We start from the raw sequence: 23,423 nt of genomic DNA, 5'->3' as shown, positions 1-23,423 counted from the left end.
GAGTCTTTGGTTGTACTTTAACCTTGCAGTCTTCTAACAGGATCACTTGTTTACTTCTCTTTCTGCAGCTGTGAGTTCTGGACAGAGTGTCATGGTGACGTTATTTTTTCAAAATAACCCCAAATCCTCATTCCAGGCCAGAATATAAAAACATTGCTCCATTGGGCATATATTTTACGGATCGCTCTTGACTTAATTATTTTATATCTTTTAATATCTCTTGAATTGACCTTATGCTAAGAGAGAGAGAGCTAAAGAGAGAGACACTAACACACCTGGAGATACTGTTTAATATTTCAAAACAAATTTTAATGTCATCAGAAACAATGACATCAGCTCTTCACATTCTCCCTTTGTTTCCTCTTTTGGTAAAAATTACCTGTGCTATTTGCAGAAAGGAAAGTTAGACACCAACTGTGCTGCTTTTCCAGGGAGAGGAATAAAATGCCCTGAACCATCTCTTCTCTCAGCCCTAATTCGGGACATTAATTAAGGCTGGGCTGAGCATGACTCACACCTTAAACTCCCTTCCCTGGGGCGCCTCTGAGACACTGGGGAGCCTTGGCTAATGTTGAGTGGTTCTTTGGGTAAGAAGATAGGTGTAAACACATTATGTTGCCAAGACACCGGTTCCTCCAAATTAGGACATATTGCTACTGTCCTAATAATTTGGCTTCCTGAGAACATCACAATTTTCTGTACAAGTTCAAATACTTTCTGCACTCAGAGAGGTGTGCTTGTTTGTCTGCTTGTTTGCCTACATTGAACTTAGTCCCTGTAAATAGTTTAGCTTTGTTAGCAAGCAGCGGGATGCTTAATGGGGCTAACTAGCAGAGTTCAGACTAAGTCATAGCACCTGGACAACACAGCAGAAGTGCTGACAAAACAGGCTGCTTTGCCTTTGGCTTTTCTCTCCACTGTTCACCTCTCAATGGGAAGACTAATAAAATCACTAGGAAAAAAATAAGGGGCTAAAACATTGCAACTGTGGTAACAGTTCCATCATGCTAAAGAGTGAACTCTGTGTTAAGTGACTCTTGTTGGAGAAAAAAAAAATTACAAAACAATAAATATTATACTAAATTAAAGCAAAAGGAACCCAAAAGGAAATGTTTCCATGCCTTACTCTGATAAACAGCCCTATTATTCTATTTTAAGCAGCCCTTAATCATAATTATTGTACAGGATAAGCATTCTCCTCTAAAATTTGTTTCTGTGACATGTTTCTGCCAGGTTGGTGCTTGGAATTTTTTTCCTAGGTGTAAGCTTAAAATTCAATTTTATCATCCTAAAACTGTTTTATAACTCAATAAAAACAGCCTCCCTACTCAATTTACTCAGCTATGCAGTAGCTGAAGTAATCATGGTGAGTCAAAGCAATTTCTGTGAAGGCACCCTATCTCCCATCACTCCCTCCCGCATTGATTTTCTGTGTGGCAATGATGCAGTTCCCAAAAAAGGTCACTACTATGTGTCTCCCACCTACCCCCCCCCTCTCCTTTTCTATGCTAGGCATGTCTTTATCATCGTGTCCAAGACTCCAAGATATCTTCCCTGATTTATTTAATCTCGTATCCCCCCAAAATATAATGTCTTTCAATATTTGTTCATGGAAAAATACAGCTAATGTTGAGGACTACTCAATGGCCATATAGAATATAAACCCATAAAATGTATTCATAATATCAAATCATTGGTTAATGAACTAAGACTATATCTGGGCCGTATTTCTGATGTCCTGTCTTTGGGGCAATGTATTTGCTTAGTAGTGATTAATATGGGAGTTGTTCTAATTCAACACAAACGTTTATCTTGTTATAAGACAAATGGTTGCAACATAAAAATTTGTAAAAAAAAGAGCCCAGTATTTTTCATCTGATGATAAAAAGGACAAATGTAGAGATAAGAAAACAACATGAAATCATTCTTATATTTTTCTATTTTTTTTTCTTTCTATTTGTATTGATTTGAGAGAGGAAGGGAAGGAGAGAGAGATAGAAACATCAGTGATGAGAGAGAATCATGATTGGCTTCCTCCTGCATGTCCCACACTGGGGATCAACCCAGGCATGTGTCCTGACTGGGAATCAAACCATACTTCCTAGTTCATAGTTTAACACTCAACCACTTAGCCACCCTAGGTGGGCTTATAATATTTTTTTTTCTTAAAAAAGCATCAAAGAAGTTTTTTTCCTCCTTCCTTAACATAATCTTTAAGGATGTTCACCAATAGCCTTTCAATAAGGTAATTAAAAGAGTAGTGGATAGCTGCTGAAAGTGGCTGCCAGGTTTAAAATTACTTGAAATGCCTTCATGAAGACAGCAGGTTTCACTTCTGATCCAGTTAACATCCACCAGTGACTATGCTGCATTTATAAGGGTACTGGAATGTGTTCGTGTAGAGCAACACAGTTACCAGGCTTATGACTAGTAACCAATATACCTGCAGCTTCCACATTGGTGTAATGCCTGATTATTCATATGAAAAGACTATTTGATATTCTCTCCATCACTGAAAATTAAAAACAAATGCAGTCAAATGCTCTTTTCTAGCTTGTGAATATCACTAACACAGTAAAGCAAGACCTTCACAAAATGACTAATATAAATTATTATACTTATAACCAGAGGCCCTGGTGCATGGAATTTGTGCACTCACCTGGTGGGGGGGTGTCCTTTAGCCCAGCCTGCACCCTCTCGCAATCTGGGAGCCTCACTATTGATCGCCCCACAGAGGGAGGCCCCGCCCACCACCACATTGCACCTGCCTTGGCGGCCACAGTCAGTGCTGGGTACCCTCAACACAGGAGGAACCGAGAGGTCAGCAGTTCAGCCCACTCACCGGTCCCTGCCCAGCCGAGCCTGCTGTGCATTCAGCCTGGCATTCAGTTGTCCATTCGGTCATTTTGGATATTACAGACCCTGGCTCTTTATATATTGGGATTGTTGTTTCAGTGAAGAGACTTGATTTCCCTTTAATGGTTTTGCTAAAATAATGTGTACATGTGAGGTTAGGTTTATTTTTTTTTTTTAATATATTTAATTGACTTTTGTTTTGTTTTTTTTACAAAGAGAAAGGGAGAAGGGTAGAGAGTTAGAAACATCGATGAAAGACAGAAACATCAATCAGCTGCCTCCTGCACACTTCCTACTGGGTATGTGCCTGCAACCAAGGTACATGCCCTTGATCAGAATAGAACCTGGGACCTTTGAGTCTGCAGGCTAAAACTCTATCCACTGAGCCAAACCAGTTAGGGCTGAGGTTAGGTTTAGAACAGTTTAAATTCCAGCAAATATTTCTATTCATGCCTTGGCATATATTAATTTAAGCCATAGGAAACTGCATTTTTATTGACTAAAAATTGTCAAATATTGGCAATTTCATATAGCTCAACCTAATCGTAGGTTTAGTTTTAGAAGGCACTTATCTGTTGAATAAGAAAATAAATAATTCTTATTACTGAACAAAGCTTAAGAACAAATTTACACAAGGGGAATGCAATTTTCCAACTTGTAATCTTGCCAGGGTTGCCATTCTGCTTTGCAGAATGAGTATCATAAGATTTTTACTACACACAATTAGAATTTAAATTGTATGTCTTACATGGTTCCCAGGTAGCAGAACCCAGCAAAGTCATTCATCTTCATATTGCCAATGAAAATATTTGGCTGCAGTTGGTCTGTCACAGTGCATATTAGTACACAGCCTCAGGCTAGAATACTTTATAGTAGATTTTCCCCCAGTTTTCATTTCATAGCAGGGAACCAATCAAAGCAGCTCCTGATATGTTTTTAAGTTTGCTTGTAAAGTATAATCATAACCATTCTACTCCAGGGTTACTTGTCTCAAGGACTTTTGATGATAGTTCTAGTGTTCTAAGAGTTTCCCTAAAGATCAGAAGCTTATTTTGATAGCTGCAAGATCCTTTGTTGTATTTTCGAGTATACTTCTGCAATAAAGACACTGGGACATTATCTTTCCTGTGTGAGATTGATTAACTGACACCCTCAGGATTTCCACAGTAGAGATGTTGGGTAGCACTTAATTATCCACACAGTGTCAAGCAGCCCTTGAGAGCAGTGGTAAATACACATCTAGAAGATGTAGGATTGGACCTATGGGATTCAGCTTATGAAGTGAAATGATGATAAGATTTGCCATTAGAAGATCTGAATTGGACCTGGACTAGAGGTTTATTTTGAACATCTCTTATTATGTGGCCACAGGCAAGTTATATAACCTCAGTCTGTAAAATGATAAATGTTTCGGCTTCAAGCGGCTCCAAAACTTTGGTAATGATAAAATAAAAGAATGTAGGAATGTGACTTGCCATTGATGAGACAAATAGTACACAGTAGGGTTATCGCCAATGTTATCTATAACAATCACAATACTTAACCCACTAATCCTCTTCATTTTCATAAGATTTGCATCTTCACTGAAAGGCTGTGTCCCTACTCTGGTAATGTGGGGGGTGAGGGGAAATGACAAAACAACTTTAAATCTTGCATGACCTGCTATTCCAGCATGGGATGTTTGCTCAGGATTTCAGACTTGATTTTAAAAGTCACAAACAAGGTGAGTTGGGTTGCCCAGCTGATTTTCCAGAAAACCCCAGACATAGCAGAAAGTTGTGTCCTTGTTCCTTTCTGGTATTCAGAGGACATGCTGGATTTAAACAACAGCTCCAAAAATTACTGCTTGTGGAACTCTGGACAAGTTATTTGACTTCTTTCCCTCAACTGTAAAATGAGACAAGTATTTTTAAATATGAATTTATACTTGTAAACTCTTTGGCAGTGCCTGCCATAAAACAGGTGTGCAATAAATGTTAGTTTTGGTTACTATTACCTTCCTGGCCCCGGGTTAACCCATAACTTTCATCTGTTCCTTTGGCCTTTTAAACATCAGCAAGCTCATTGTTTTTTGCTTTACTTATTCCTTCAGTCCTGTCTAGTCACCCTAACCTTCCCTAGGGTTGTTGACCCCACAAAACACCATGACATGGCTTTGCCACTTCATGTGCCCCAAATCTCAATTCAGGCAAAGCCGCCTCAATCATCCTGCAATAAGGGTGGACTTAGCTTATGCTAGCTATTGAACCAGAGAATTTACTATCATATATATTGCTCATAAGGATGCATTGCCATGAGTGACCTAATTGGATCTTTATTGCCATATGGGGAAAGTAAAATAGATAGTTTACTTGTTGTCCATGTCCCATGGATAATCAGTGGCAGAGCTATATTTGATTGAACACCCTACAAGACAGCAAGCTGTGCCTCTGGCCTTCTAGAACAACTTCGTGCTCCATACCCAGCTCTACAGAAGCTTATCCTGTGTTCCAGTTTAGTACATTTAGGTAGATCTTATTCTACAACACAAAGTTAACAGGTCTTACATACTAATGCCATCTCCTTAAGATTCCTTTCTCCTTTGGTTTCTGTGGCCTGCATGATTTTTTCAGCAATGTTGCATTAATTTCACAAGGATTTATTGATACTTTGGAGACACAATATTGTTGAAGGGAATCTATAAACTGGTCAACAGAAATCCTCTTAACTTTATCTTTATTTTATTATAAAGGGGCATTTTCAAATACAAAGAGTTTAAATGAATGTGTGTGTGTGTGTGTGTGACTCCAAAATATCAATACATCAAGTGCTCTGTGTATTTCAACTGGAGTTAAGCATTCTGTTTTCTGGAGGATGCCAGGTGAACTTCCTTGTAATGAGGCACTTCATGTTGTTGTTCCTGGTATTCACTGGCCCCAGGTTGGTCAATGCAAGAATTATTTTCAGAGAAAGAATGCCTGAAACCCCAAATAATTATTTCCCTCACTCTCTTTTCAAAATGGATACAAATTAGTGCTATCCTGCTGCTTCTCTGCAGAGGATCAACTCCACAGGTAATGGAGAAATGCTGGTTCCTCATTGCCATCCCCACATTTCCACATATACTCACACAGGAGATCACGCTATGCCCTTAACAATATCACATCAAAGAAGGATCTCAGGAACATTTATTAATTCAGTGTTGGGTTTATTTCTCCATGCTCCAGTATTTTCAATTCTAAGATTCTCCATAATGCCAGGTGATAAAAAGAGGAAGAAAAAAAAAAAAATCCTGTCTCTCTCTATAAAATCCTGTCACATAGGAAATCAAAATAATATCAAAGCTCTATGTAAAATTTAGAGAAAAAAGGGTGTCTTCAAGAATTAATGATGGGTTCTCCAGGGAATTTGATATAAGCCTGCCATGTTTCAGAAGCAGAATCAAAGTGAATCTCTAGGTTCCATTTGAGAGGCAGTCAAATAGAATGTGAGGGATTGTGGGAAGAAGGAAAGGAAATCATATGTAAATAACTTAAAGGTCTCTCTGCAGCAAAAATCACTATGGCAATCATGAATGCTTAGTTTAGCAGTCTAGTGATAAGCCAAAGAAATTAAATGTAATAATCCCAGTCACAGAAAGGGGAGAATCTCATATAACAGAAAAACAAAACATTTATTACAATTTTAACTCCAGGACCCTTAAAACAGTGCCACTAATACATCCCATCCTTGTTAACATTATTAAAGCCACTTCTTCATACCATTGATAACCTATTGTAGTTAAAGCACAACATTTATTTATTCAACTAAGCCCACTCAGATATTCAGTTCGCCAAAGCCAATCGTGTTTCTTGACAGAAAAATGCTAGTCTCTTTTTTCAGTTGGAAGTAGTTAGAATGAGTGATACTCTTTCTCTTAATAACTGATGACCTGGTCCTCTCCAAAGTTTGGGAAGGCTGAAAATATCTGAACAATAAGCTGAAAGGAGAGACATGAAAATCCCCAGCAGTAATTGTTTAAAACATACATTTAAAACTAACTGGTTTGGCTTGGTGGATAGAGCATTGGCCTGCTGACTGAACGGTTTGATTCCGGTCAAGAGCATGTACCTTGGTTGCAGGCACATCCCTAGTGGGAGGTGTTCTAGAGGCAGCTTATTGATTTTTCTCTCCTATTGATGTTTCTCTCTATCCCTCTCCTTTCCTCTCTGTAAAAAATCAAAGTATATTAAAATCATTCATTTGGCTTCCCGAGCCTTTCCCAATTCTACTAAATTAAAAGCCCTGTTCCCAGGAATAGCTATCTCTCAAAGGCCCCTAGTGATTTCTAAGTCAGTTTGGGAGGAACGCCTATTGTAAGCATAGTTCTCAGTGGTGCCCCCAAGTGGCAGTTCTTGTCAGCAGTTCTCAGGGCAACTGCTTTCTGTGGAGGCAGCAATTGGGCTGATGGAAGCCCAGATGGAGTTGGCTCCCTGCAGAACAGCTAGAGAGGGATGTCTATGTAGCTCAGTGGTTTCCAACATGGGGCACACACCCCACAGGGGGCAATGTGATTTTTTAAGAGGGGAAATTTGAGAATGAGTTACTAACAGTGAATATTTTGTATTTCTTATGGTTATAGGGGCCTCGTAAGCAGTATATAAATGCACATTGTCACATATTTATGCATTTCGGTTCTCTATTATATATTTTGAAACTTTATTTGCTACTTTTTCATATCACTTCATATTTTTTTTAAACAATTTCTTAGTGATTTCTTCTTCAGTACTTCAACTGTTCTTTTGTTCTTTTATTTTTCTCTTTCATGGATGCCATGTTCTTTGGAAGCTTGTTTAGACCAAGTTAATGGTCTTTAGGCTTCCTCCATGTGAATAGGAGTTCACTTTTTGAATAATAAGAATGATATGTCACTGGGTTGGGGGGGGTGGGGAGGGACATCAGGATTTTAGAGATGGTTAAGTGGGGCATAGCCAAATAAAGGTTGGGATGTATCTGTTCCACCAAAGTGATGGAGGCCCCCTGCAGTCTGTGGCTTCACACCCTGTAATTCCTATTTGGGATCTTAGAATCATCCTCTAAGAGCAAGGCAAGGCAGAGTCCCTGCTGAGCCCTCTCTTGCCAGTAATGATAGAAAATGAACGTCTTCCTTGAAGACTTCAGCTCAAAGCCTCCTCTGTACACAGGCTGGATGACAGCACAGTGGCCATGCTATCATCCCTGCATTGCCACCGTTCCCCCTCCTTTGACAGGCGGACACTGAGACTTGATCATAGCTCTGTGTCACCATCTCTTTTTCCTTTGAGTGCAAGCCCCGGATGCTAGACTGCAGGAGTAACCTTTCCTGGAAGAAGTTGAACCTAGTTATCTAGGGGCTAGGGTACTGCCTCAAAACACCTTCTGGCATATCTACACAATGAGCATTTAATGATCCCTACAGGCGATGTGGGGTGGAGGGCAGAGAAGGTACCAAGCCAGAGAGTGACGGGGAGTTTAATTCTCCAATAACAATAACATTGGCTGAGAATATGAATATGGGTTTTCTGATAATGTGAATGTAAAAATGATACTAGCTTTGGGTATATGGCTTACTGAGGGGAGAATACCAGACATGAATTTCAACAGAGATGTACATAGCAGGTAGAACAAAAGCAGCCAGGCCAGAGAGATAAATTAGGGAAATATAATGAGTCCAATTCACTTAGCTAAGGTTTGGGTATTTGAGAGGAAGATAAAAATAATAACAATAACAATAATAGTAACTACACAATAGTTATTATTTCAGTAATAACAAAAATAATTAATGCTTACAGAGCACTTACTGTATATGCCAGCACTACTCTAATGTGTTAAATATAATCCATTCAACCTTTTGACAATCATATAAAGTAAGAACTATAATCCCATTCCTAATTTATAGGAGACAAAATGAGGCACAGAGATGGCTCAAATCACACAGGTAATGCCATGGTTTGAATCTCTGGCTTAAATCCAATGAATAAATCTAGAATCTTAATCACAGGATAAAAGATGCCACCAAGAAGAAGAATGCTTTCAAATTCAGCATATATTAAATAATAGAGGCCTGGTGCACAAAATTTGTGCACTTGGGGTGGGGGGGTCTCCTCAGCCTGGCCTGCACCCTCTTGCAGTCCAGGAGCCCTCAGAGCATGTCTGACTGACAGCTTAGACCTGCTCCCCACAGAGGAGCCTACAGGCAAAGATCCTTAGTACTGCTATGGAGGCAAGAGAAGCTTCCGCCACTGCTGCTGCAGAGCCTGGCTTCTGGCTGAGAGGCATTCTACCTGTGGGAGCACACTGATCACCAGGGAGCAGCTCCTATGCTAAGTGTCTGTCCCCTGGAGGTCAGTGCACATCATAGTGACCAGTCATTCCACAGTTTGGTTGATTTTCATATTAGCCTTTTATTACATAGGATATGATAAGCAAAGTTTGACCAAAGAAAAGAAACGCACTGTAGCCCTATGTGGTGACAGCAAAAACAAAACAAAACAAAACAAAACAAAACAAAACAAAAAACCATAAAATAATTTTCTTCTTTTAGGTCCTTTGTGTGAATTTTACTTCTTTCCAAATTCACCTCTTTTGTCCCCATCTTCAGACCAGAGCATAAACAGAACTAAGACTTCTTTTAAGGTCTCAATCCTTCTTTAATCATTAGCAATTCTCATTGTCAGAAAAGTCTTTTTATATGTAAAATTAATCATTGACTTCCCAACTTAAACCCATTTCCTCCTCTCTGATCTTTATTGGAGATGGGAGGTATATACTAGATGAAGGTAGTTAAAATTCTAATCACCCTGGGTTTTTCCTTTTTATTTAATAACTCATTTAATGTACTTCTATGAAATCCTATTTTAAAATACCCTTGACATTAATTACTGATATACTCAAGTCTTCCTGACAAGCCTGTTTGGCCATCTGAAATATAGGTATGGTGAGTTTTCTCATCTTACCTCTCCATTTTCTAAGGGGTGTATCTTGGAATAAAATGAGGTGCAGATGACCTCGTCGTCTTTGGAGTATGATGGCGGTCCAGTGCGGGGGTAAATATTATAGAGGGTCAGGCACTCTGTATCCGTCACTGCATGATACTGCCAGGGCTTGTATTCAATATCATCAAGTGAGCGTTCCAAGATCCAGTTTCCTGGCCGAGGCGAGTTAGCTGCTTTCACAATCACATACGCAATCTGGAACACCTGGGGAAGGGTGACAACAGTGTGTAACTGAATTCCAAAGTATTCTCACATTTTATAAATCAAATAGGAGGCTTGATGCTACAGTGGATTTTATTTCAGATTTTATTCCATAACTCTTTATGTTCTGTGAAATGATATTACTGTTACCTGTTCATATTTAATACCTTCTTGCAAAGATGGGATGTTTCATTTTGACAGCCATGCATTTAAAAGAAATGAATGAAGCTTGGATTTTAGCTTTCTCACAACTCATTGGCATCATGTCACCCGATTGTTAAAGCTCCATTATAATCATGATCACCTAAAGCATTCATTACAAACCAATTTACTCATCTTGCTGTGTTACTGAGTATAAAGTATGAGTTAGAATTCCACGTGTGAATGATAGTGCTTGATGTTTTAAAAGATATGCTTATTTATATTACCTAATCCTCTAAAAGTACTCTTTAGATGGAGTTAGTGTGGGGCAGTAAAACCAACTCAGAGGTAAATGTATAAAAATAAAGGGGCGTCAGAGTGACAATCAAATTTGGAGATGTAAAAAAAAAAAAAAATGCCTTGGATGTTTTGTGAGAGTGCATATGTGTGCATTCACCAATGCAGTCCCAAAGTCTAAAAGAATCATGTGCAAACATTGAGTCACATTTATGTGCAATGTTTTGGGTAGAAAGATACATACAAACTAATTTAATTTACAGTCCCATCATCCATGGGTTGATAAAATAATAATGAGACATACGAAAAATATACTATTAATAAAGCAAAAATATATGTTTATGTTCTGAGATATGGAAAGCTTAACAGCTCTAAGCTTTAAGCGACTGAGGTCATTGGAAAGGTACAACCGCTAATGTGATTAAAGGTTCTGCTGGGCTGCAGAGAAAATCCTGCAAGAAATGTTCTAGAAATAAACTTGATCTGCTTCAGTTTTGACATGAGACCTCAATGAATACATAAACAGTCTTTATGGTAAAGTCTAAGGGACTGAATTTAAAAACATGAAAGGTTGGTTCAGAGGGGCAATAGTGATGCAGGCCTTTTGAAATGGTCTGAGATTTTTACCAGAAGGTGGGAACACTTATGTATAGTGAAGAAAAGAACACCAGCCATCAAATGACTGAAAGGAGGCTGGTATTTGCTTCCTTTCTAGACACAGTTGTAAAAACAAAAAACAAAAAATAAAAACAAAAACAGTGATAAACATACTGAAATATTTCTGAATTTGCTGGTGAATTGCTGCAGCCCAAGCCTCCCAAATAATTCCTGTCCCCTGAGACCAGCTGATTAACCTCAGCATAGTAAAAATTAGCCAAGATATCTCTTCTGATTGGTCTGTATTTTGTTCTGTTTTAAATATATATATATATATATATATATATATATATATATATGTGTGTGTGTGTGTGTGTGTGTGTGTGTGTGTGTGTGTGTATTTTTTTTTTAATTTCAGAAAGGAAGGGAGAGGGAGAGAGATAGAAACATCAATGATGACAGAGAAAATCATTGATTAGCTGACTCTTGCACACATCCCCCACTGGTGATCAAGCCCACCTGGGCATATGCCCTTGACTGGAATGAAACCTGGGACCCTACAGTCTGCAGGCTTATGTTCTATCCACTGAACCAAACCAGCTAAATCTGTTCTGCTTTATTAAATATTATACTAGAGGCCCAGTTGACAAAATTCATGCACTCGGGAGGAGAGGATCCCTCAGCTTGGCCTGTGTCCTCTCGCAATCCAGGAGCCCTTGGGAGATGTACAACTGACAGTTTAGGGTTCGCTCTCTATGGGCCTAAACTGTCAATCAGACAACCTTAGCTCTGCTGTGATGCTCCCACCACCACTGCTGCTCTCACCAGCTGTGAGACTGACTTGGAACTTCTGGCATTAAGCATCTGCTCCCTGGTGATCAGTGTATGTCATAGCAACCAGTTGTTCCACCGTTGGGTCAATTTGCATATTAACAGATAAATGTAATTACAGATAGACACACACACCTATATTTGTGCATATAAGTACTTAAATAAACTTAAAATTTTGGGGAAAAATATACCTGATATATTAAAGTTGTTACCTATGGGGTTTGAAAATAAGGAGTCAAAGAGAGAAGGAAAGGAGCTTTTATTCTTCATCCAATATCCTGCTGTATTTATTTATTAAAAATAAACCTCTTAGCTCTTAATAACATTACTTTAAAAATGAAGAAAAAATAAAAACAAATAAATATCAGAAAAAAAGATAATAGGACAAATATGGAAAATGCTTCATCAATCATTATCCAAAATATTTTCTGTTTCTACATTTTTAAGGTGTTATCCATAAAGAAATATTTTAGACACTCCATATTCAACAACTCATTCACATGACATTTCTTTATAAAGAAATATACTGAAGAGCATGCCTATTGATTAATCTGAAACACAGAGAGATGTCTCTATTATAAGTATAACACTCTGACCCTAATTTCTGGCAGTATTTGTGACAACATTACTAAAATGATAAAGAATACAAATAACAAAAGGGCTTCTAAAGGGCATAGATGCTACAATCCTTATTATAATTTGTTTGACACAGTGGGTATTCAATATTTATTAGATTTAATTGAATAATAAAAATCATTATAATAGGCTTCCTTTTTACTTCTATTAGCATAACACTGTGTGTGTGTGTGTGTGTGTGTGTGTGTACACGCCTATTTGTCTGAGCTTCAATCCCAGTCAGCACTAGCCTGTTTTATCACTTATAAGAAATATGACATATATAGTGTTTGTCCTATTATGCCTCTGTGAACTGAAAAAATTACTTAAACCTTTTATCCTTTATTTTATCCAAATGTATCTTTTTCAAAGCCAAAACCCTGGAAGAGATATTAAGATAATGAATACAAAACACTGCATGCTCTATGGAAAAATAGAGTCAACATAAATATTTCATATTAGTATCTTTCCTTATAGAAAAATAAATAAAAAATATAACAAAGAGTAATTAGAGGTCATATGTATGCAATAAGAGAAATAAAGATACACTGAGGCTACAGAATTTTGTTTAAAAAGCAGGTCAGCAAGCCAGTATAAGAGGCCAAATTCTCTTGAATTAGAATGTGGATATATATATGACTTAGGAATTTCTGTGTAGGCTCCGGAATAATAGATAAACTCCATGAAATAAAGTCATACTAGAAACCCCACAGACTCCTTCTGTAATTCAAAATAATGGTCAGCATTAAGTGACATGAAAAAGCAACCACTGCCCAAGAGATTAGAAGAGGCCCTTTTCAAAACAATATCCTTCTTTCATTTATTTTCTATGGATTCTTTCACACTCCATGCAAAATTAATTAAACTAATTGGCATGTATTACTTTGAATAAACTGTTAAAAATGTGGCAGACAGCATTATTGAAATCACAATGAATAGAAGTATTCTTTGAAGACATCAGAGAATGGCTGTGAAAATTTCAACAGAGATTTTCTAAGTGTTCCAATTTTAATGACCATAGTAGAATAATTCTCTTTAGGTACCTATGCTACTTTTATTAACTATGTCTTCTGTTTTCAGCATAAAAACTCTTCAAAATCAGTAGTTATGTAGTCATATTTCCAGATGAGTAAAACCCTAATCAGTATGGGGTGCAACAAGAAAAGAAAAGAAAAAAAAAAAAACACCTCATAATGAAAAGTACAAAAATGTAACATCTAGGTTTGATGGACCTTAAATATCAACCTATAATTCCCAAATATTTCTCTGTTGGAAGGTACTTTTTACAAACCTGATGCATGAAGAAAAAAATCCAAGATAACTTTTTGAAATAAGTTTGACATTTTATACATAAACAAGTGAATTTTCTCTTTCATAATCCATTTGTATGTCACCTAACAAAATATGTAATTAGTTCACTGATACAGAACTGAATTAGATGTTCCTGCTATACTTAAGCAGCACATTAACAACTTAATCTCTTTTAGGGTGGAATTGAAGAACAGAGTCTTTCTAAAGAATCCTTGAGTCCCAAAGTAACAAGTTACATACAATGACCAGTGATGCTTCCTAATGTTTTTTACATCATGGCACAGTGTGATATATTGGCACAGTGCTGGAGTAAAGAGAGGAGACCTCATAGCATTGAGTATCCTAGAGGTTTTGGCCTGTCTAGTGCCCAAAGGCGGAATATCTTGGCTCACCTATAACCAGTTGGTTCCCATACCCAGAACCAATTTCTATCACACGTATTGTTAGATCTAGAGTCTGCTGGGACTCTAAGGAACCCACTTTATCCTAATTTCTTAGTTTTTAGAAGAATTGCAGATCTAGAAAAATGTTACCAAAATAGATTGTGACTTAGAGATTTTACTGAGGCTTTTTGAGTGTCACTAGCATGCAGTTAAGAGAGCCAGGCCAAAATAAGATTCCTTAATGATGTAACAAAGCTATGGAATCTCTTTCCTATAGGCTGATCTCCAAAAAAAAAAAAAAAAAAAAAAAAACCACCAAAAACCCATGAGAATATTAATGAAGGCCACTCTATATGGAAAATGGCACTTCATCCTTCACATAAGACATGAATTCTCTCTTCTATTTCTTCTATCCTAATCTCTCAAAGCCTATGTGGCCATCCAATTCTGCTTCTGCCTACTGTTGAGCTCTACCTCCTCCCCACATGGTTGGCTGCTGTGAATTTCCTATATCAAGTCCACATAACAAAACTGCTTCATTTTGAGAGGGTTGGCAATATTCTAACACCTGTTCTTATCCATAATATGAATTTTAACATTTTCATGTGCTGTCATGCCATCTCTAATATACATTGAAAACTCATCTGTATTCCTAGTTCTAAAAGTGCATTATCAAATTCTCATATTTATCCATAGGGGTAAATTGGCTTTGGAAAAGTAAAGAGAGTTATACAATATCAGAACCAGAAAGGATCCTAGAAATGCTAATTTTCAAGCCCACTCTATCCATTGGAATATTCAGGGGAGCTTTACAGAAATGTGTGTAAACCTCTGTGTTTGAGTTGATGGATGTAACTCATATTATCTGTTCTTTTACCTGAGACTTTGAAAAAGAGAATAAAGAAATAAAGAAGAAGCCACTAACAAAGAGAAGAGGATGAGGAGAGTTCAGCATTTTTTCTGGAAGGTCCATGGGAGTTGGCTAATGAGGAAGAGCAGTGGTCATGGCCTAATAAGTACTCAAAGTAGCCACTGCCTGGGGGGAAGTCCAGTAGGACCTCACAGCAGCAGGTCTGACCAGAAGCAGGGCTGAGCAGTGGGCTGAATGTAGGCAAGCTCTTCCTCCCAGCAAACATTTCTGAGCAAGGGTTCATTATATCTTACATGGCTCATTAGAATTCTAAATAGGTCATTATAATATTAAAAATTCTTTGAAGAGATCATTGTACAGAGTTTAATAATACTGTTTTGGAAGCTAACTTTACAACTAGCTCCAAAATAACAAGTGTTTAAATGAGAATCTAAATTTTAAAAAATAACCTGGAAATAGATCCAATTATTACTTTCTGGGAGAGTTTCATGGCCCTTTGTAAATTTACACTTGCTTCGAAAAACATAGAATAATGTAACGAGGAATCAAGAAACACAGTTTCTTCCAGATAAGTCCATATGCAATCATTTCATATACTGAAATGATCTGTATTTGTCACCCAGGTATAACATGTGGTCCATTTATTCCTCACCCCTACAGTTGCTGAGTATGAACTTAATAAGTTGCAGGTAAGCAAATGAGATATTTCACCTCAGGGTAAATGATTCCCATGTTGCCAGAGAAACAAAAACATTCTGCCCTCAATTAAAAAAGATTTTTTATGCTCACATTAAACTCATGTGAAGTTTATACATTTGAAAATAAATTACTCTACCACTCCAGAATTTCTAAGAAACTGTAATCTAACTGGATAACTAATGATATAATGCTTGAAAGATAAAATGTTCAATTATTTGGTGAAATTATATTTTTAAGTGTTTCAATTATTGACTAACTACTCATGGGAAAGTATTTGAAGGATTTCTCTACCTTACTCTATAACAAAAAAAAAACAATCTCAACTTCTATTTCTGAAAAATATCATTAATTTTCAGCTCTTCTAAGTTAATATATAGATATAAAGCAATTTCATTTTCCATTAAAAAATATTAGTTTTTCCCCCCCTAGAGCTGGACAAGTTTATTATAAAGTTGATTTGGAAGAATTAATAAGCAAGAATAGCCAAGGAAATCTGAGATGGAAGGGAAATGAGCAGAGGGTTCTATTATTAAATTAAAAAAAAAAATGGAGAAAGTTGCGGTTCTATAGCATGCCACTGTTTACAATGAATGGGACCTCTCAAATGACGGTCCTATGGCCACCAACATCTCCAAAAGAGAGACATCTGGACATTTTCTGCAGGGTAATGGAATCACACAGGATAATTTATAAAGCAGTTGTGCCAAATCAGAGCAAGTCTCTTAAATGAAACTATCATTTACACAAAATACAGTAGTAAAGGATACGCCACAGGGATATAAAATTCAGAATATGAATAGCTCTATTGGACAACCAACCAGGTTTCTTCAAAAAAAAACAAATTGCAAGAAAGTAATAAGTAATGAGATTATATATTAAGAGTGGTTTAAGAACTATATCAAATAAATGCACTAAATGACTTCAGGAGCATCCTGATTCAATCAACCATTAAAATATTTGGAAAACTATGAAACAATTTAGAAGTGAATGGGATGAATTTGAATATTTTCTGGGTACTAAAGAAGTAGTAGTTATAATGTTAAGTTTTAGTTGTGACAATAATTTTGTTTACAGAAGAGTCATATCCTTCAGAGATACATACTGAAATATTTAAAGAGAAAGAGGTATAAATAGAATTTGTTTGCAAATTATCTGGAGGTGTGAATAAGTATAGAATTGATACAAGAAGGTTCATGGGGCTGTTGGCGGCGTTGTGGTTCAGCTCGTGTGTGGCTGTGTGGCGGCGGCGGCGGCTGCAGCGAAAGAGTTTGGCGCGATGTCTCACACCATTTTGCTGGTACAGCCTACCAAGAGACCAGAAGGCAGAACTTATGCTGATTATGAATCAGTGAATGAGTGCATGGAAGGTGTTTGTAAAATGTATGAAGAACATCTGAAGAGAATGAATCCCAACAGCCCCTCTATCACATATGATATCAGCCAGTTGTTTGATTTTATTGATGATCTGGCGGACCTCAGCTGTCTTGTTTACCGAGCTGATACCCAGACATACCAGCCTTATAACAAAGATTGGATTAAAGAGAAGATCTACGTGCTTCTTCGTCGACAGGCCCAACAGGCCGGGAAATAGTTGTGTTGGCAGCATTTGGGGGTTGGGGGTGGGCTTGGAACACAGGTGTGTACAGCAATCTGTAGTGAAGTTTTGTATTATAGTAATCCTGTTTCCATTTTGGTACACTCTGGCCAGGATTGAATGTGTTAGATGATATGTGAGAATCTTGTTCAATCTGAACTCCCATCACACACCCCCTTTCTCTCTTTTTTTACTTATTGTTATGATGATCTAGAAGGAAGTTTTTCTTTGTCAGTTAATGTTGACTCCAATCCTTCATATCTGCTTTATAACATTCACTGTACTAACCCTTCAAGTTGGGGTGGGGGTAGTGACACAGTTTAATTATGTGCTAAGATAAAGTCTTAGTGAAAAACAAATAAATGTTCTTTAGTTAAAAAAAAAAAAAAAAAAAAAAAAAAAAAAAAAAAAAAAGAAGGTTCATGAGTTAATTCATACAGGTGGACATTGGGTACATCTGAATATATGGCACTCTCTATAACATATGTATGTTGTGAAATTTTCATAATCAGAATAAAAAGATCATTAATACATCTCATTTAAATAAATAAATAAATCTCTTTGACATAATGATTTTACCACTACTGGTAATTTAGTGCTTGCTCTTAAAAACATTGAATGCCTTTTCTTTACTATCTTGATAAATGGTTTACTCTGCTTAATACTGTGGCCACACTGCATTTTGAGCTGAAGAAAATAGGTCTCAATAATTCTTTCAAATTAACTATAAAATCTTAAGGGCATTGCTGGCCCAGAAGGTATCAAAATTTTAGTCCAGTCTTAAGAAAACTAGTAATACAAGAGAATCGAATCCAAATTGGTATGAATAAAGTCCTCCCTGAGCTTATTAATGCACTTAGTCCTCCATGCTTCATTACACAGCTATCATTTTTAACAATGTTCGCTGCAGGTAAAACTCAGACAAGCCTTTTCCATCTCTTTAGCATTGCCCTTGACATCTATTCTCGCCTCACCTATTTCTCTCCCATTTGAAACAATCTACGGTTCAAAAGATTGGCCCGTCTTCTGTGAACAAGCCATTGGCACAGCATGGCTTTCACACCAGACACTGGTAAAAGAGCAGGTAGGCTGAGTCCCCTATAGAACATGACAGTCCTTTCAATGAAGCCATCACAGAGCACAATATTGGTGTGAATCACAGACAATCAGAAATGTGACAGTTTAAAGCTTGCCTTGTGAAATGTATTCACCCTGGAGAAATACCTGGCATTGCCTTTGTTTTTGTGCTTCTATAGTTACCAGGGTAAGAATCTGCGCATCCTCCAATTTATGACATTGCAGACATGAATGAATCACTCTAGTTCAAAGCTTTTGGGGAATAATAGCAAAGATTTGTGGTGACGGGAAGAGTCAGACATATAATGTTAACAGTGCAGAACAGCAAATCAAAGACAGAATGAAACTTTGTGATCTTGGTTCATGAATTCTTTCAACAGATGAGTCACTTAACGTTTATTCAGTTTCAGCTACTACAAATGAAATAGCATCAGCTATTTCCATGTTTATATTTTGCCCCACTTTCTTGTCCTTCTCCAGGGACATTCTTAAAAATAGTTTGTACCCACTATTGTCTATTACTTTACCACCCTTGTAGCCCACACACCACCCTTAATTGCTTTCAGAGTTACAAGAAACATGGTTGAAAAATTCATGTTCTACATCCATCTCCATCTTCTTTGAAGTCTCTGACTATGCTGCTCCCCCTTTTCTGAAACTTTAACTACCTTTGAAAAATTGTATTTATTTATAATTCAGGGATTTTTTTTTAAACTAAAATATGTTTTCTTAATACAGCTTTTGCCTAAAATGGAAAGTAAACAGTGGCAGAGGAAGGTGTGAAAACAGCAGGAGTATTCAGAAGATAGCACTATCTGAATTCCTCCCCAAGGCTGGCTCTGGTCCTTCACAACTCAAGTTTCCCTAACAAAGATGTGTTCAATGTTTCATTTCCTGATATTCTTTTCCATACGGAAATAAACATTTTATTTAGTGCCTAGTTTTAACCAGGCAGTTCAGCATTTAGAGGTTTATTTCTGCTAACAAAAATTATGACATAAGTAGGAACTGATTAGAAAGTTGAAATGACAGAGGGTAGATGTGGCAGAAAGAATAATGGTCCCTCTAAAATTAAGATCAGATCTTAATCCTTGGAACCTGTGAATATGTTACCTTTTATGGCAAAGGGGACTGCAGATATGATTTAAAGACCTTGAGATAGGAAGATAATGCTGGGTGATGCCAATGTAAATAGAAACATCCTTAAACGTAGAAGAGGGAAGCAAAAGAGAATGTCAGAGTGATGGAACATGAGAAGTACATTTCTGGCTTTGAAGATGGAAGAAAGGGCTAGAAAAATCAAGGAAATGAATTCTATAGCCTACAGAGGGACTACATCCATAACCACACCTAAATTTTAGTCCAATAAGGTTCACAGCCCTCTCAGCAGTCAGTGCTGGGTCACTGTGCCTGCAGCAGTAGCAGTCAGTGCTGGGTCGCCATGGCACCCAGTGCTGACATCAGGACTGACTTCTGGTTGGTTGAGCCTCCCAATCGTTGAGGATATGATGAACCCAGGGTTTTTATATATTAGAATTTCACACATCTTAATTTCTAACCTAGTCACATTCTTATATACCATTTTACATTGCAAACAAACAACTGGACATCTCTTATGACAATTTAATTTTGCTTTGTAAAGAAGCAATTCTGCCTGTTTTACCATCAAATTAGTTATAAGTTGCTAGCAGTAGAAACTACAGAATAATTCTATAAACACCTTTTAATGTCTTAGCACATAATGGATTCCCAACTAATTTTTTTAAAAATTTAATTTGATAGGTGATAAAAAATAGAATGCCAACTCAGAAATGACTTAAGAAACCTCAAGGTAATTTCTATGCATGTTCTGTGCACCAAAGAGTTGGTTCCAACTCCTGGCAACCCTGTGAATAAGTGACATCCACAATTATCTGTAGCCAGCTTAGCCCCTGTAGACTTATTTTTATGGCTTCTTTTACCGAGTCAATCTATCTCCGTGAGGTGTTCTACAAGTACCTAGAGGGTGAACCTACCTAAACATACAACATTAATAAGTACAGATGACACATGCCTCATCATAAACAGAGGGGAAATTCTACTTAGCTAACAATCCTAAATATGTCTAAATCACATATTCTCCCTCTGAAATGAAAATTTGCAAATGAGAGCATTGTGCCAAGGTTTGTCAAGCTGGCCTTTACACCTAAATTTTAAAGAGGTGCCCTCACTTGCCAGTGAAGTGTGAGGAGTATAAATAAAATGAACAATGAGAAAGTTTCAGAATCTGATGTCATTCTGGCTACAATTTAAAAATAAGAATAGTAGACAACACTCATATAATTATATAAACACTTCCTAAGGACTGAGTGCCAAATAGTTATGATGACTATTTTGAAAAGCTACTATTTTAGGAGGAGATGTGATCAACTTCTTACAATAACCACCCTGCAAATTCTACCCTCTTGGTAGTCTGCCTAGATTTATCCTGGTTATTTTTGCTAGAAACCCACCAAGTCATAATATAATTTTGGTGGTGTTATTAAGTCAAATAATTTATGAGGTGCCAAGATCTAGATTTTGGAAACTTCAGAAGGATCTGCAATACACATAGGACACTTTAGTGTCTCTGTCTCCTCTGTGTGGCCTTCACAAACAAGTGCGCTGTTAGTGGGTCTGACTGCTCCTGCACTTTCCAAAGTTCTCCTTGTAGGACTAATTGGTTTTCTCTGAATAAAAATAAATAAATCTTGTGGGTTGCTGGTTTGATCTCCAGTGGGGCGCATATGGGAGGCAACAAATTGAGTTTCTCACCTCTCTCTCTCTCTCTCTCTCTCTCCCCCTACACACTCTGTCTGTCTAAAATCAATAAAAATATATTCTTGGGTGAGTATTAAAAATAAATATATAAACAAAGAAACTGTGGATTGTTGTTAGAGAACTGCAGCTACTGGCAAAGCATTATAAAAAGTAGAAAAGATGCAGGTTCAACTTTTTCTTATCCCAGGCTTTCTATCTGCAATCAGTATAGAATGGTATCACAAATAGTGACCATAAACAGAATGTAAGTATAGTCACTTGCTGAAAGCATTGAACCTATATTTTGTATGGATAAGACACTCGAGTTTTTGCCTGTTCAGCATAATATACTAGCAAGTACCATCACAGATGGAAATGCAGAATTGTGGTATGACTTTTCAAATTCTTGATGTAGTCCTTTTTTTGTCTAGGTCATAAACTTTATTATTATAATACAAACCATAAAAGGTAATAATTTAAATTGTAGATATTCTTGACATTAATAATTTAGACATGCATCAAATGTTTAAAGTACACAGCACACTAGACTAACTTCAGATCAACTTTTGCAGCCTGAGCATGCAAGAAATTATTGAAGTATGAAGAATGTTCACATGCTTAATAATCTTTTTAGGACAGTTTGAAGGGGAATATTTAAACAGGAACTGAGGCAGCTCCAGGATTAAGAAGGATGGGAAGGATAGTTATACCTCCGGTCAAATTTGTTTTACTAGTACTACTCTTACCTTTGTGTTTTTCGTCATTCCTAATACAGATTCTAATAGTCTACACTTCTGCAGAATATTTAAGTACCACTGAGTAATACATCGGTTGGTTCACTGATTCATTTATTCTACAAATATGATTGTGCAATGCATTATTTATTTTGCCAGTTTTTAAACTAAGTCATGAAATACAACAGTGAAGATAAGAAAGTGGCTCTCTCATGGGGATTATATTTAGAAAAATAGGCAATACACCAATGGTGTGCTGGAACCAGCTTGCAATGGCTTTCAAAAAACCAACTGAGTGCATCTCTTTCCAATCCCATTTTGAATGACATCATGTTGGTAACTTAAAAATCAGCCCTTGTGGGAATATTTACACCATGAAAACTGGGTAACAGTACAAATCAGGGTGTTTTGTTTTGTTTTACCCTCTGGAGAGCCAGTTGTTAAATGCTTTCCAGGTCTCCCATTGCAACAAACTAGGTAAATGAATAAATAGTGCAATTTTAGGTAGAAGTTTCTAAAATAGATGGTGACTAAGAAAGGAATTTCTGAGGTGACATGTGAGAAGATACCTCACTTACTAGTTCCATGAGGAATGATATTGGGAAAATCTTAGGAAGGAGCATTTAAGGTAGTGGGAATAGTAAGTGTAAACAGCCCGATGCAAGAATAAACTCGGTTCATCCCAAGAAGGTCAATGTCTAGAATAAAAGAGTAGCAGCTACACTGTTGGGGGAACACACAAGGGCCAGGCTATGCAGACTATACAGGATGTAGCAAGGAGTATGGATTTCATCTGTGCATGGTAGGAAGCTATTGGAGCATTTGGGGCAGAGATGGTGTGAGATCCAATATATGTATTTAAAAGATTGCTATGGCTGCTGTTTGGTGAGAAGGCCATAAAGAGGGATAAGATACAGAGAGACTAGCCAGGGGCTCTTCTGTAGCCTGGTGAGAGATAATGGTGTCTTAGATTAAGTGGTGGTGATGATGCAGGTAATAGTGTCAGATTCAGGATATATTTTGTAGGTTCAGTTTGCAGGACTTGGATAAGGGGCATGCAGGAACAAAATAATCAAGGATAACTCCCAAGGTTTTTGTTTCTTTACATTGTTTTGTCTGACAACTGGATTAAGAGTGGTGCTATTGCTGAGAAGTTCCTTTTTGGGGGAGGTAAATCATCAGGACTTTTATTTCAAGCCATAAGATTTGCAATGTTCCATTAAATGTGCAAGTATGTTGGTTGAGGGACAAATGCAGTGTGCAATATTTAATGGCCTCTGCCACTTTAGAAAGTTTCATATCCTTTCTGACCTCATTTTTCCATCTGGACAATAAAATAATAATACACTTCCATAATAAAGTTGTGATGATTCCAAACATAAAGTTAAAAAAAACATAAAACTTTGTTTAGAGTACAATTTAAAATGCATGTGTATTTGTGTGTGT

The 23,423-nt window shown here is 37.1% G+C and overlaps 2 protein-coding genes across 7 annotated transcripts in view; one reads left to right on the top strand and one right to left on the bottom strand.

The window, feature by feature from the left end:
* LAMA2 (laminin subunit alpha 2) overlaps positions 1-23,423 on the bottom strand; it is a 453,474-nt gene that overhangs the window by 313,821 nt on the left and 116,230 nt on the right. For all 6 annotated transcript variants that reach the window (XM_036413664.2, XM_036413665.2, XM_045573302.1 and 3 more), the window contains exon 4: positions 9,810-10,052. In XM_036413664.2, coding sequence (XP_036269557.1) covers positions 9,810-10,052 — 243 coding nt within the window. The remainder of the gene's footprint in view (positions 1-9,809; positions 10,053-23,423) is intronic.
* LOC118705215 (enhancer of rudimentary homolog) lies at positions 16,984-17,771 on the top strand. The gene has a single exon (XM_036413670.2). The coding sequence runs from the start codon at positions 17,071-17,073 to the stop codon at positions 17,383-17,385; it is 315 nt and encodes a 104-aa protein (XP_036269563.1). The 5' UTR covers positions 16,984-17,070; the 3' UTR covers positions 17,386-17,771.

This window comes from Pipistrellus kuhlii, unplaced genomic scaffold (genome assembly GCF_014108245.1).
Source record: "Pipistrellus kuhlii isolate mPipKuh1 unplaced genomic scaffold, mPipKuh1.p scaffold_m20_p_5, whole genome shotgun sequence".
In the NCBI taxonomy this organism is placed as follows: domain Eukaryota; kingdom Metazoa; phylum Chordata; class Mammalia; order Chiroptera; family Vespertilionidae; genus Pipistrellus; species Pipistrellus kuhlii.
The sequence above is the reverse complement of the archived record's forward strand: the minus strand, read 5'-3'. Positions and strand labels throughout refer to the sequence as shown.

What these genes read in the sequence shown, in the direction of transcription:
- LOC118705215 (XM_036413670.2), top strand. Translation starts at nt 17,071, where the DNA reads ATGTCTCACACCATTTTGCTGGTACAGCCTACCAAGAGACCAGAAGGC.